This window comes from Enoplosus armatus, chromosome 13, assembly GCF_043641665.1.
Source record: "Enoplosus armatus isolate fEnoArm2 chromosome 13, fEnoArm2.hap1, whole genome shotgun sequence".
NCBI lineage: Eukaryota > Metazoa > Chordata > Actinopteri > Centrarchiformes > Enoplosidae > Enoplosus > Enoplosus armatus.
In genome coordinates, this window is record NC_092192.1 from 6,400,892 (window position 1) to 6,417,116 (window position 16,225).

General features: G+C 40.9%; 1 protein-coding gene across 2 annotated transcripts in view; it reads left to right on the forward strand.

The window, feature by feature from the left end:
• The window catches only part of larp1 (La ribonucleoprotein 1, translational regulator), a 43,232-nt gene that overhangs the window by 16,880 nt on the left and 10,127 nt on the right, over nt 1–16,225 (forward strand). For both annotated transcript variants that reach the window (XM_070917097.1, XM_070917098.1), the window contains exons 2-7: nt 2,039–2,103; nt 3,383–3,448; nt 7,121–7,192; nt 9,978–10,137; nt 12,902–13,036; nt 13,622–13,771. In XM_070917097.1, coding sequence (XP_070773198.1) covers nt 2,039–2,103; nt 3,383–3,448; nt 7,121–7,192; nt 9,978–10,137; nt 12,902–13,036; nt 13,622–13,771 — 648 coding nt within the window. The remainder of the gene's footprint in view (nt 1–2,038; nt 2,104–3,382; nt 3,449–7,120; nt 7,193–9,977; nt 10,138–12,901; nt 13,037–13,621; nt 13,772–16,225) is intronic.

The window sequence follows — 16,225 nt, forward strand, 5'->3', positions numbered from 1 at the left end:
CTGTTCAGCAGTTGCAGCGTCTTTGACCCAGCCTGACCTTTTGTCATTTATGATTTTCTTCTCTCAGTAGTCTGTGTGTGTTGTTCAAACACAAATACACACAACAGAGACACTTTTTTTGATGCAAGCAGGAGCTCGGCATCCTGCTGGATCCATCCTCCTGGTGCTGAACTCCTACACAACATGGTACATTGAAGTAGAGGGTAATGAACTGTTTTCAGATGCATCAGTGCAGGATTCTTCCTTTCATGTTTTGGCTCACTTCTGATGTTTTGATCACTGTTGATGAAAGTTCAGGACTCCTGAACTGGGCTTTTGTGCGATTGGCAGGTTGTAGGACTGCAACTAAAAATTATTATCATTATCGATTTAATTTATCTGTTGTTTTTGTGATGTCAATTTCACAGAGCCTGATGTATCGTCCAACAGTCCAAAACGCAGAGGTTCAATTAACAGTGATTATAAAACACAGAAGAGATTCATGTTGTCTATCATTCGATAAATTTGGTTTATTTTCCAGCCTTAGATGTTCCTGGTTGCTTTACAAACTTAAAATCTCTTATCATATTTCGTACTCATGAACACACACACGTCTGTAATGAAACCCTGATACGCTGCTGCTCTCGGAGTTGTTAGTGATGCAGTCCGCCAAAGGATTTCATTCCCCTCTCTCGTTCTCTTTCTGGACTTGTCCCCCGACATGATCGTCCCTAAGGAGCTTACTGAGGTTTTCTCTTTGGTGTAAACGGCTCGGCGAAGTCCCTGTGAGTCGCTTTTACTCCCTCGTAGTCAGACTATGGTGACACTTCAGCCAAAGACTGCAAGAGGCAAGATCTCTGACTTCAGGACACAAGCCATATCCTGTCTGTTGGTTTGTTTTTGTGAAGATTCATGATCAGGTACGACGAGGGCTGCTCAGTTAACCAGACTTATTAAACGATTATTACATTATTGCTTGTTTTCATGAGCTAACATGAGTTTTATAGATGGTTGTGTTCTCAAACGTAGCTGATGGTTGTCATTATTCGTTGTCAGTTGTCTCTGCTTGTTTGGTGCACCCTGCCTTGATTTGTTTATTCTATATGTGGTCATTTGTTCTCATTTATTGATATTATTGAAGGCCTTGCGTTATCTGATTTTGTTGTATTAAGATTAGCTTTCATTACTGTATTGTTTTGTTTACCCCGGGAAGATGAGCAAATGCTACATTGAAAGCTAATGGGGATCCAATAAGATAAACAGGCCAAATTACACAGAAACATAAAAAGGTTGAGAGCAGGCAGGAAAAAACATTTCAGTTTATTGGATCACTTATGAATATGTAAATGATTAGTCAATCAATTAGTCAATTCACAGAAACTTAATCAACGTTTTTGCTTTTTGTTTACTTGTTGGAAAACTTGAAAAAATGTGAAACTGCTGTTTCCAGCTTCTGAAATGTTTTTTCTCTGTTTTATATCATTGTAAATTGAATATTTTTGGATCTGCTTGGGCTCTGGGAAACTGTGATGGGCTACTGTCTTCTGACATTTTATAGATTACATAATTTGCTCTAAATCATTTTTTTTTAAATGGAATTACATGAGAAAGTACTTTCATGAATTCTTTTTTTCATCCACCGGACCGGACTGATTACTTCCTCTTGATGACTGTCAGTTTTTGCTGTTAGGCTGCACTGATGCGTTTCTGTGATCTCTGGACATTTTCAGTTTCACTTGGAGTTTCTCAGTTTTAGCTTGCTGGTCTGCTGATTTATGGAGAGCCTACCTGCCGCAGGTAGATAAGACAAGTAATGGAAATGCTAATTTAACTGAGACAAGCAGATCAGTACATGTTTGCAACAGAAAAACAACCTTTTCCTTTTTTTGGTGTTTGTTTTTACCACAACCTTCATGTTTTAAGACACATTTCCAACTAATTTCAAATGGGAATCTGTTGTTTTCCTGCTTTTCTCTCCCTTCATTGCTGTTTTCAGACAATCTGTGTTCATGTATGCAGAGCCGGTTGTAATGTCGACCATCTTCATGTGTTTCCACAGAGTCTACCGGCCCCGCCAAGGTGGTGAGAGCAGGGAACCCACCCAAACCCAGACGTGGAGGAAAGGTCTGTACGAGAAAATACTCAGTGCACAGCGAGAAGAAATATCCCAACATATAATCACATTAGTTGTAGAGACTGGAGCATATCAACAATAATGAGATTATACTGTATATATTCAGTAATTCTCCATTTCAGGTTAAAAAGAAGTCATAAGAACTAACAGTACCAACATGGAGTTAACAAAAACAGGCATGTAAAGCAAATCAAAGTGAAGAAAGTAACTGCTGGTGTCTAATACTGACGACAGAATAAACTAGAAAGAGAAAATGATGAACTACAAGGAGTACAGTTCTCTAATTTCAAAAGTAAAGTAGCTGCGGGTTTACAGGCAGCACCACATGCATAATATTAAAATTGCTTTGCATAATACAGAATTACAATCACTGTCTAAAAGTCTATTTGGTGTTTCAGGGCTTTAGAAGTCTTTGCTGAACCATATCCACCTCTTACAGTTGCATCTTATATTGCATGTAAAGTTTCATAAGGGATCAGCAGCTTCATTGAAGAACTGTTTGGTCCTTTTTGAGTTTTCTTTGTAGGAATGAAGTCAAAGGTTCTTTTAATAAAAAGTGCTATTTTGAGTGTTTATTTCTGAATGGGGTTTTTTCTTCTAAAAAAACGTGCAGAGGAGGGTGGGGTAGAGATGAGAAAGATTCCCATGTTAGTCACTAATGTGTTTATTTTCAGTTGAGTAGGTAATCACTATTGATTTATTTCTGAAGGTTTTAAAAGCACGAACTGATTCAAATGCTCAGTTTTTCCCAGTTACTGTTCTGGAGTTGCTGTTCATCACCATCTAAACATTTAATGCTGCTGAATGCTAATATACTATGATTATAAGTTGAGAAAACAACCTTTTATTTGACATAATTACAGACGATAAGTTCAGGGCCAATTCAAACAGAGAGGTGAAGGTATGTGTAGTCAGAGTGCTGGTATTTATCTGTCACGCCTCGAGCTGTGTAGTAACCTCCCTTCACACTTCCTGGAATGCAAATGTGAGTTCCTGGTGAGCCAATGGCACGGCAGAGGAAGCAGGCAAACTCTGCCCAAAGCGTTTCATTCACAACTTCCCGCCTTTGATGGCTGTTGTACTCCAGGGTTGTTAACCACACCTTGACCACAAACCTCTACGACGCCTTTTGTGTGAAGTGCAGTGTTGAAACAAAAGACTGAAATGGTCAAATCGCAGGCAATGTAGCTAAAGATTAATAGGAGAAAGTGTCTCTATCTCAGAAACCTGTGACACTCCTAATAATTCAGGTCTTTTTCTGTTGCTCAGGTTGGAGATTTCGGCGACGCCAACAGCTGGCCGACTCCAGGGGAGATCGCAACTAAAGACATGCAGGTAGGTGTTGTTTGTTGAGAGGTGTTGAGTCACAGGCTGGTGGATGTGCAGACACACTAATAAGATGAGAAGAGGGTGGTGTCTGTTGTCCAAAACTCTGCTAGGGACTACTTCATAGTCGCTGCAGTGGAGCCGACCTGATTTCCATACATGTTCAACAAGCTGGAGTGAAACTGAGGAAATCGTCCATATAATGAGCATTTTACTCCACGTGTGCTTCAATATCAGACTTTGTCTCTCTGAACTGAATGTGCAACAGTAGATTTTGACTATAGTACACCTTGAAAATAGAGAGGGACTTTGATAGAACAATACTTTCTTGACATATTGGTCATATAAGGGATGTTGTCTTAAAGCGAAGGGAAAATGGGAACCAATATAACCCTCTTGTCTGCAGGAGGTTGTAGGACGCTTCGGTTAGAGCTGTTTGATCGTAACAAAATCAAATATCATGATACTTCTGACTTGATACCTCGGCAGTAATAATGTGACAGTGTTGGATGTATGACTGTCATACAGAATTAAGTTTAAACGAGAGCTATGGCGGTAGGAAAGAATCCATTACGATGAGACGGACAGGAGTTAGTCTCTGTGTGGTGACGCATGTTAAATTAGCCTTTTTAAATATCTCTGTTCATCTGTATCTGACCGTTACAACCGAGGTAACAGAGTGAGAAAGAGAAAGGATGGTGTTTATAAAAAGACATTTTAATACTCACCAACTTATCAGAAGGAGCAGATTGTCACTTGGCTGCAGTGTTTTCTACAGTAGGTCTTTTAGTGGTTGTGGCTGTAATTACACAGCAGCTAAAAGGCACGTCCAGACAGAGCAGTCTGCTTCTGCTGGCCCGACTTTGTGTCCTCTGCAGGACTGCATGTTTCTTTTTTTAAGGGATAGAGTTAGTCCAGGCTCACCACCTTGGCAGGACCTCTTGGGACGGTTTGGAGACAAAACAAAGATGGCCGACCTCAAAGCAGGGATCAGGCAAAATGCTCCAACTCTGAAATCGATCTCAATCCTTCCTTGTCTCAGCTTCTCCTTTGTGGGGATTTGACGCTTTTCTTCCTCTCGTGTGATGATTAAACATCTTTTCGGTTTTTTGTTGGTTGAACAAAAGAAGACATTTGAAGACGTGACCTTGGGCTTTTGGAAATTGTGACAAACAATTTGTAGACCAACCGATGGATTGATTTAGTGAAAAAAACAAACCAGCCTCACCTCACTACACTAACCAGTGAATTGTGGACTGTTGGCCCCTCGTCTGAGATCTTGGCCCTCGGTTCAGATAAGGAGAAAATGGCGAAATCACCTGTCTAATACAAGCTCTACTCCAGTCTAGACTTGCTCTGGTGTCCATAGCACCCTTCATCATACATCCAACACACTGACCCCGTCCCCTATATACTTATTCTTCCCTACAGCTGTTGGTCCGGCAGGGGATGCGTCTAATTTGTGTCACCTTACAGTAGCGGCAGTTATCAATCACACCTCAGAGCCGTTTTCTATTTCTGATCTCTGGGCGATAGTGTGTCACAGGGAAAGCGACCCTGGTAACCTCCCCTATTTTAGGCAGCCAGGTCTGAGCGAACATGAGGGAGAGAGCGTGTCCCCAAGCAGGAAAATGTGGGTCACATCATCAGAGTCAGGAATAACCTGCGGCTCCGGTGGCAGAAATCGTAGGTGGGAGGGGTGGAGTTTGGAGACGGTGGCCAAGGTCCGGGAAGGGATGTCCTTTTAGGGATCCCCTTCATTAAACCACCCATGGATCTGTGCTGCTGCTATTCTTAGGGGGCTGGAGTTCACGGTCCATCACGTAACATTTAAAGCTGTAAATCAGTCGCTGAATTCCACAGATTGCTGGGAAATAGACACTGAAATTTGATAAAGGCGGGGCTTTTGATTGCAGGGTTGTGCTTTAGAGTTTGGCGTTGTGGTTTAAAGTCAAACTTCATACAATAAAAATGACCTGTTGTCCAAAGAAAATTTCTACATTGAGGGTACATTTATCTGAGGCGATGATACTGTAACAAATTGTCACTTGTGGCTTTTCTTCTCAAGGTGAGTGCAGATATGAACGTGTCTCAGAATATGATATTATCTCTCTTCACACGGCATAAAACACACTTCAGTGGCGTGTTGGTGTCACTACTACTGTCTTTAAAGGTCCACACACACACGGCAGCAGAAATTTAAGAGATATACAGTATATCTGATACATAAACAGATAGTACACTAATTAATCAACAGAACATTACTTCTGACAACAATTTAAATTGGTCAATCATTAATCAAGTTGTGTTTGTTGATTTTTATATGATTTTTAAGCTGAATATGTTTGAGTTTGGACTGACGGTTGAACAAATAAATGTAATTTGGGGTGGGATTTTTTTCTTTTTTGACTGTAGATTGAATTAGAGATGCAACAATTACTCAACTAATTAATCAATCAACTATTTTGATAATCATATTATTGTTTTGATACTTCTTAAGCAAAATGCCAAACAGGTGGTGGTTTGCATTTTAGGGATTTGGACTGTTAATCAGACCATGACATTTTATAGACGGAACGATTAATCGAGAGAATAATTGGAAGATCAGTCGATAATGAAAACAATTAGTTGGTTGCAGCCGTAGATTGAATGAGCGATCGATTCATTGATACCAGTGTGTGTCAGCGTGTGCTGGAGGACAGGCTCTCGTGTGTTTGTTATTGTTATTTGTCTTATCAGTTATCGCCCCCATTTTGTTGTCTGTTTGGTGTCCAGAGTGATAAGATTGTCAGTGTAGAGTTGTTTCCTTGTGTTGGTTGGTGTTTCTACTGTAACTGCAGCCATGTTCAGTCCCTTTCTTCTCTGTTATGAAGGCGACTGTAACAGAAGCTTCATCAGTACCTTCCTGTGGTGGAAGAAGAATAAATCGACGTCCCTCTGATCTCAGCATTACATTTTCTCAGCCGTTGCACCACACGTCTTCATTGATTGAGAGGACACGCTCTACCACTCACACCTGAGCTTTAAACACATTCATCCACCACAATGCTTCATTTCACACTTTTTTGTTCTCACTAAAAATAATTGGCTCTTATTTCCATCTGTGCAGAATCCAAAACAATAAACCAAAAGAAACCCCAAAAAAATGTATGCCTGTCTTGATGTAATGACACAACATTAGCCATTTAGCCATTGAGATGATGTGGGATTAGCTTTCTAAAACCCAGAGGGAGCTCAGTAGACAGTAGACGCAGCAGATGCTTCTTATTATCCACAGCTTGTGCAGCATCCAGTTGGCATTGTCATTGTATTTGATCGCAACAGGAAGAAGCGTAATGCTCTCAGAAGAGCTTTTAAAGAGGCAATAATTTTCACCCTCCCATAAACAGAAATGACCAGATTATAACTACAGGGGCTTGGAAGATTTGGTCAGGTGCTGAGACTTTGCAAATTCACTTTAGTGTCTGAAAAAGTCCCCAAACATTTAAGTTTTAAGACTCCCCGCTTATTTATCCCTCTCCATTTTCAACTGCTCAGCTGTAGAGCTTTTTCTTTTTTATAAGCAAGCTTTGTGCTTGTACATATTCTACATACAGCATGAATGTTTGTGTGTGTGTGTGTGTGTACATCATGGTTCACCTCATTGTCTTCTCTAAACTGCTCTTCCCTCCCTCTGTTCAGATTGAGGCAGTGACACGGACCGTGTCCTGCCCGCCGACTGTCAGGCAGGTCAGAGACTCATGGAGATTCACTGTAAGTTCAACCTGCAGCCTATGAAACCTGCAGCCTGCCTGCCTACTTATGATACATCTAACAACTTAAACATCTAAAAACTTCAACCCCACACAAAGAGAGGAACCTCAAACAAGTCGCTTAAAGCCTACTTAAAGTTTTGAACTGAAATTTGAATTCATCAAACTGCCTGTCCCTTTTTTCAACATGTGGGAGGTCCCGTCATGCTGACAAGTTTGTATTCCCTCTCAGAAAATGGAGGCTAGTTAGCCTAGCTTGCTAACATTAGCACTGCTTAGTCATCTCCTGGACACACATGGTCACACATATCTACAAGATAACACAATAAAGTCCAAGAATTATTTCCATTGTTGTCCTTTATGTAAAGACGGCATTGATGTCACCACCAAATACATACAATAAATATATATATCATCAAAAATAATATAAGCTCCAAGTTTCCCATAAAAAAATGTTTTTAGTTTCACTTTTACTTAAAGTTACAGCACTTGGACAGCTTTTTATATGTTAATCAGGTGTCTGTCAACATTTTCCTAATTCCCCTCTTGGCTGATGTTTTAGAAACCAGTTCGGCTAGATTTCTGCCCAGTTCACGTCCTGCTGCAATGTTTAAAGCTCAGACTGTATTTTTTTATTAGCAGCTTGACGCGTTTGGATTTCCAGCACAGTGGCTCTTTCTATAACGAGCCTGTCATGCCTGAATAAAGCCATAACCAACATTTGCATACCTGACACCCATGTTTGAATGACAAAAAGACATCACTTTCACAGATAGATGAAGCCAGTAATGTTGCGTATTCCACGTCTGAAAAGGGCTTAACACAATACACACATTCTGCTGAAACAGTATTGGGGGATTTTATAGATAAAGTTTATATAAATAAAAATGAATTAGTAGGTTACACAAGCAGTTTTTGAACGCGGCCTAGGCGGATCCTTCTCCACATCTTAGTTGCAAAGTATTAAGGGACATTAAATTATAAACCCTAACATGTCATTACACACTGATTCATCAGTCTGAACCCGGGAAGCAACCAAAAGTAAGGAGGCCAAGGATCAGAAGCACTGCAGCCTGAAATGTGTTCCTTTGGCTTTCTAAAATCATCTCTCCACCAGTCTAATCACAATCATTTTGAAACCATTATATGTTATGAAGGTTTGCAGGTGTAACAGAATTGCTTGTGCCTCATTTCCTGTTTGATGAGACTCACTGTTAATGTTAAGAACTTCAGTGCATGGTCTTTGAGTTCAGTGTGATTTAGATTAGTCTGCAATGTGACACCTTGAAGGCTGTGTGTGTGTGTGGACATGCTGGTTTGGGGCTTGAAACGTGTCGTACCTTTTAGTTTCTTATTCGACTTGAGTCAAACGCTTTGCATGGTTCCTATGCAAACCCCTCAGGAGTGTCAAACTTCGCAGATATGTGTGTGTCGCTGATAGCTGAGCCGCCGTAGCACCGATGAGCGGCCTGTAGTCTGTTTGATTTGAATACACTCAGATATCAGCTCTGTGAGCAAAGATAACCAGCAAAGGCGATTCATGTATGTTGCACTACCCTGTGTCCCTTACTGTGTGTTGACGGTGGTTGTACTCGTGTTGCTCTGCTGCAATCAAACATGATTATGAGACCAAACTAAAGACGAGATATTACACATTGTAAACCACATGCCCCTGAGGGGACGTAGTAATTGCCATTTCAACGTCAGTGGAGAAAATACTTATTTTTATTTATCTGAATATGAATACATTCTGGATCCAAAATGTATTTATATACTGATATCAGTTTATACTACAAGCTAGGTTGTTGGGTACTTTTTTTTCCAAATCTACTCATTGGAGTTATTTTATTATTTCCTTACAGATCATAAAAGCTTCATTTGGTGTTAAGACTGTCAGTTGTATACTAGTTGAATATATACTGTAAATGAGTGCAGTAGCTACTGGACACGGTTATATTTTCTGGTGCTATATATATGATCTGTTTGCTATAAGAAACATCCGGTAATTTACAGTCGCTGTTCGCTAAGCCCCGTTCCATCCCCTAGTTACTGTTGCTATGCAGATTTACCACTCATAATTCCTAGTAATTTATAAATCAGTCTGCCGTCGATTTCACAAAGGTAGACAAAAGCAGCTTCTTGTTTCTAGCCGGCTGAAATGACAACTGTCATTAGCAGCTTTTATCAGCTGTAGCTAGCTAGCTAATTAGGCTGGCGTTAACTCTGTGAGTTGGCTAACAACTAAGTCTCGTTTTACAGCGACAAGCCTGTAACGGTCTTGAATATGCATTTGCTGGCTACTTACATGATATTGTGCTGAATGACTGAGGCTAAAGCTACATGTCACAGGCAAATAGTCTAAGCTACATGTTAAGACAGCAGCCTGCAAACAATTTGGATACAAAACTTGACATAACTAGCAGCACTCTATATTCCCTGCTAGTTATATTGCTAAGCTAGCATTGGACAAGCACTGTTCGGGGGAGGGGTTAAGCGAGCGGTCTGTAATCGTGTGTATGTTTTAACCAAAAAACATATTTGATGGAGTTCAGATTCCACTTTGCTAAATCAGATAATGACAATGTTTGAATAAGTTGTCATATATCATTTTATCTGTGGTACAAATTTCAGCCAATTTTGTGTCCTGTAAAAATGTGTTAGCTGAAATAGTTTTGCCTATAAATCATCTCTTGTTTGAATAGGTCTTAAATCTCCTTTTGGTGGACCCAGCTGTTTCTGCAACTCTTTTCTAAATGTCTCCCTGTCTCAACCTGTTTCCTCTCCAGGCCCCTAAGAGGACGACGACGACGGCGACGAAGAAGGAGTCAAAGGAGAAGAGAGAGATCATCGAGGAGAGCAAGGAGAACCTGAAGGCCAAGTCGGACGACTCAGGAGAGGAGAAGAATGGCGATGACGACTCTCAGAAGAACGGACCGAAGAAAAAAGGTGACTATGGACCGGACAGTTGGCATGTTAGCATGCTAAAAAGCTGAACACTGCTAATGTTAGCATCCAAACCGGCTTCTATATTTCATGCTTAAACCTCATGTTAACATCCGTCAGTAGTTACAGCTGAACCGAAGAACACCTGAGAGTGGCCTTTTAGGTGAGACGTCACAAAATGGCCACCATACAGAGGATTATTGATCGAGGTGTTCTAGTGAGCAAAACAGCCTCAACCAGAGAGTATAGACTAAGCCTCATTCAGTTTTTGTGGACCACATCTGTGTTTGTTCATCTCCTCAAATGCTTTCACGTTGCAGAAAAATAATCCAGTTTTTGTTTGGGGGTTTCCCACGTAATGTTTCCCTCGTCATCTTTCTTTGTGGGTTTTTCATAATTCGCTTAATTGGTCACACAGAAAGTCCAAGTTTGTGATTCCTTGTTGACTGGCTTTAGCCACTAAAGCTAAAAATACAAATATGAAATGAAGATGAACATGTTGACATGGTGTCAGTTAAAGTAAGCTGAAAAAAAAAGATAAATAACTCCTGGAAACTGTGAAGTAAAGGATGTGAGGGCAGTACAGTCGGTACATTTCCATGGACACAAATAGCTTTAGCACTGTGACTACTCTGATTAAACATACATGGTTTCATTATTTTACCCCGTTACACACTGTTGATGTTTTCAAACCGTGTTCAGTATCAGTCAGCTGTAACCTGCAGACGTGCTGTAGAAGTGATGAGCTCTTCATGTCTCTTCTCTGACTAAACATCTAATGAAGAGAACTTTTCACAACTCTGATCTCAGCATTGAAGCCGAAAAACCCCCCAAAACAAACCAAACAAAAACAACTCGACCACCCGTGCTGGGCCGAGCAGATTAAGCCAGATTTAAATCCAGAATTGTTCGGTGCAGACTTAATTTCAGAATTGGGATGTTGTTTGACTTCAGTTTGAGGGGGTCTAAGCTTGACAGTGTGGCTGTTGGACTGTTGTCGGATGGATTTCTGGCAGGTTTGAAATTGTGGTCGGCCATCTTGCTGTTTGAGCAGCTCCACAAACTGATTTCTCACATTTCTGCTTTCAACAGATAAACTGTATTGAGCTCACTTTGATATTATTATAGCAGTATTTATAAATGTTGTGGCTACTGTAGTCTTGACTCAGTAGCCTGTTGGTCCATATTCTTCTGTATTTTCTTCTTGCTCGCGTCCTTTTTTCCCCACTTTATTCCCCCTCTTCTTCGCTTACCTACTCAGTCAGTAGACAGACGCAGGGCCACGTCACTTAAAAGTGGCTGTCATTTCCCTCTCTCCCGTTGCATGTGGTATCTGTCTCACTCTCACCCACACATCCTCACAACACCCCGACAACCAGATCACTGATGCGCCCTGCTGGCCAGTGGAGGTACTGCAGCAGACTTAGTGCTGTCTCACCAATAAAAGACTCTGCAACCAGTCAGTATAAAGTGCTGCTTCTCTATCCCAAAAATCCATCTTCCTGGTAAACTGCAACTGAATCTACTAGTGATTAGAAAGGTTTGGCATGTTTATTTTCATTATATATTCCTTTATAGCCAAACAATCTAACAATAAGCATTTGATTTCTACTTGTGAGATTGTACCATTGACTGAAATGTTTGAATGAGCGTTGATGGTATCGGTTCACCTGAAGTCATCACAATGGCTGCAAAACCTCACTTCCTTTACTGGTTAGATTGATGAAGTTTAACATATAACACTGGGGAACACAATTTTTGTTGAGTTAGGTCTGACAGCTGTTTTTAACTAATTTTTGGGTGCGGAATCCAAAACTGATCTCAGTTTTTGAACTATAGGATCCCCGTTTTCTAAAAAAATATGAAAAATACTGTACTTAACAGATATGTGTGTGATAGTACTGACCTATTGGGAGCTGCACACACCTCTCACCGCACTGTCTCTATTGTGACTGCACAAACAAGTTGCCACGTAGCTGTAGATGAGTCCAATCGTAATCAGCTGGCAAGTCTTACTACAGCTAATCAGTGGAATTTTGCTTATCTGGAGGGTAAGCTGTGGAGAAAACTTGACGTGCTAGAAAAAAACTGACTGCAATTTTGGAATCAGCATGCCAATTTTAGTTTTAATCAGCATAAAAATCTAACTCAACAGAAATTCTTTTTCAAATTGTTCCCCAGTGTAATTGATCTATTTTCATATCTCATATTTGTACACTGGGTATTTGCAGGTCATTAAGATTTTGTTGATAGTTTGTTGTTTGGCTGCTTTTTTTTTTTTTAGATGTATTTTTTAAATAACATTTTAACAAACTCAAATGCAGAAAAAGAAACATGGGCGTCATCATTTTAACACAGACAGATACACGGGCCAGTAATGAGCCAATTTCATCCAGCATTTCAGATCCTTTGTCTGTTGTCGAAAGGTGTAAGTCATCTTTTTCATGGAGTGTAGACAGTCAACAGTGTCAATGAAAAGGTGCTTTTCTCTTTTCTCTTGCGTTTTTGACCTGTAGCCATTTGTTTGGCAGCTTTTACCATGCTGCTTTAAAATGCTCAAAATATACAAAGTTTAAGTGCATTTTAGGCAGGAAAGAACTATATTTTTGCTAAAAGTTGACCATATCCTGCTAATATGTTTCAAATTCAAAATTTGGTTGCAGATTCCTTTCAGAATTCAAAACAGAATCAGGGACTAAATGATTTAAATGAAGTCATGTTTTTATTCTTTTCTCACTGTGTTGCCTCTCCATGTCGTTACAAACAGGAAACAAGCAGAAGTGGGTCCCCCTCATGATCGAGGTGAAGTCCGAGGGTCCCAGGGAGCGCTCGGCCTCCAGGAACAACAGCAGACAGAACGAAAACCCTCGCCTGCCTCCCAACGCCAGGAACGACCTCAGAGGTCAGTCTGTGATGTCATCACTGTGCGCCAACATGAGGCAGCATGCTTTCAGGTTACTGGCTGTAGGTGACAGGCAGTGAATGTTGGCTGCAACAAAGTGAAGAAAATAGTGTAAAACCACCCAGCTGGTTTTACGTGCTTTAAATGCCAAGAGTTGATAGCTAGCACGTAACAGCAGAGTTTAATTAGTTGTGCTGGATGCGTCTGTGTTGCTGCATCTGTAGCTGATCTTTATTGAGACAGCGTGCATGACTCAGCAGCAGGATGTGGAGAGATCTGTGTGCGCCCTTACTAATCTGCTACTTCTGCTTTGATAGCTCAGCTTTTTAAATGTACACAGTATAAATAACTTTATGTCTTATATTCACAGTGGAAATGAAATGTTTTGGCAACTAAGAGGGCTGTGATCTGTTGGTGTGCACAAGAAGATTAAACACAGTAATAGTAATAATTCTGCTGGACTGTCTGCAGTTACTGAAGTTTCTGTTTGCCTTTCACAACTTTGTTTGCATCAAACTTGATTTTTTGTTCTACTAGTGTGGTGATGTGTTTGTGCTGACGGGATGTCTGTTGGTTTCCCTGCAGACTGGCACAGTCAAAAGTACGAGCGGGAGTGGCGTGACGACCACGACGAGGTGTCCAGCGTGAAGAGCGAGGGAGCGCCGTTCCGCGGAGGGTTCAGAGGTCGCGGACGTGGAAGAGGAAGAGGCCGGGGACGAGGCAGAGGTGGGAGAGGTATGTGGGGTTATTTTCTTTTTCACCCATGGACACACACACTTAGAAACTGAAGTAAAACACTAAAAATACCACCTTACCACCAGTTTTCTGTCCTCAAAAAATTTTAAAAAGATAGAACTTTCTTTTCTTGGTCTTTCACGTTTTTTTGTTTCTTGAGACATTGCTGGCGTACAAAGAGGCTGGTGAGGATTTCACCACAGTGCTGCTTGTGTTTCTGTCACCGCCGGAAACTTTTCTTAGTACCAGTTCAGTTACTTACCACGATGCACAAATGTGCAAGAACGTGTCATTGTGACTCAAACATGAACACTTCACAGTGACAGTTTAAACAAACTGAAACACAGGATTAAAAAGGCAACAAGGTCATTTATCTACAGTGGACTGATGAGCACACACCTTCTCCGCTGTATATCTTAATAGTAAAATCAAGACTGTTTTCACACGTCGCCTGTAGATGTATCAGTCAGCTGTAACCTGCAGACGTGCTGTAGAGGTGATGAGCTCTTCATGTCTCTTCTCTGATTAAACATCAATGAAGAGAACTTTTCACAACTCTGATCTCAGCATTGAAGCCAAAAAAACAACCTTTTATGCAGAGTTAAGGTTGGACGATATAAATGAAATAAACTTTATGAAACGTAGAAACATTCGATATGTTTTCCCAAACTAGGCACAGCGGGTTGGTTGAGTAGTTAAGCGTACCACACGTTGTTGTTGTGGTGTCTTAAACGTAAAGAGCTGTTGTGGATAAAAAAGGAAACACAACATCAGTGGTGTGGAAATAGTTTGGCTCCTTTTGGACCCACAGTGGATGAGCCAGTCCCAAACAAGGCTAGGCTACTTATTTACTATGTAGGCTATTAACTCTGCCGAAAACCTGTTCCAATAAAGGAGGGAAGTGCCACAAACAGAGAGTTTATCACCTGAAGCACCACCATTCAATAAAGCGCTTACAGCCTTTTAGAGCAACACTCCTGCAACAACCCAGACATGTAAAAACAACAACTTGTGGTTTTAGGGGGGAGTTATTTAGTATAACTACTGTATTTCTTGGCTAACAACAGTGCAGTGATTTCCATGGATTAAACACACAAGATGTAACATGATAAGTAATATTAATACGTGCTGGTAGGTGGGTTTTCTAAACTAAACAGAGCCGGATGCTAGCTGTTCCCCTCGCTCTCAGTCTTTATCATTACTTGTAGCTTCACATTTAGCGAACAGACATGAGAAGGGATATCAATCTTCTTGTCTAAGTCTTGGCAAAAAAAAAGCAAAATAAGGGTATTTGTAAATGTCAAACTACTCCCTTGAATATTCTCTCTTCTTCTTCTTGCTACAAGGTAGAAATGTTTGACTTAGTTTGACAAAGTAGTGCCAATCTGAGAGAATTAAACTTTTACATTATGGTAGTTTTGGTTGTGTTCGGGCTGCCTCTGCTCTCAAACTGGGTGGTTGGTGACCCTAAACCGGCCCCACTGAGGCTACAGTGAAAACAGAAGTGCAATAACAACCGGAGAGTGTTGGAATGAGGAAAGGCCTTGGATTCAGCAGGAGAAGCAGGTCCCCCCCCCCCCCCCCGAAGGCCTGTTGGTTTTGGCAGGTTTCACCCTCTCTCCTCCCTGTTGTTGACTCTCTTTTCCTACACATCGTCTTCCCTCACCGCCTCCCCTCCTCTCACTCACTCACTCACTCACTCACTCTGTTGGCTGCCTCCTCGCTCCCCTCCCCAGACTGAAGTGGAGAAAGCACTGGTACCTTTTTTGTTTTATGATTTTATCAGAGGGAAGAAAAGTATGAGAGGAAACAAAAGATTACAAACAACCCGGAGGAAGCAATAAGAGTGGTCGTCCATTAAGTCCAGTTGTACGTTCCTCCCCGTCTCCTCAAGGACACATTGTTGACTTTCAGCAGCACTGAAGAAACGGTCAGAGTTAATGCTGAGCAGATGAGCTTTGTCTTTGTGTATTTACTCGGCTGTCGCATGTGTGTGTGTGCTCTCCTACATACTCACACAAACACACATTCTGTATTTGTCAGTGACTACATTCACTCTTTAAGGTGTTTTTATGTCATTTTCATATTAATGTTTGGAACCACAAACACAGGAGCTACATGAGACCTATTTATACTTTTTTTATTTTAATATACTTTTTCAAAAGCGTAATTTGATTGCAGTTTTATTTCTACTGTGACCTTTAATTCTTTCTCTCGCTCCGGTGGTCTGTCGCTCTCCCTTATCCCACAACTTTCCCTCAATTCTGAATTCAAACAAATGTTGGCAGTAATTGCAGAAGAGAGAAAAGTGTCAAAGGAATCATTAGACTCTAAGCTTAATAAAACGCCATAATTTATCTACTGGCTAATCCAAAATGGAACTGCGCCTGGCTTTATTAAACCGAAATGTGGCATAATTTAGCAACACAACGTTAACTCCGACCATCGGCAGCA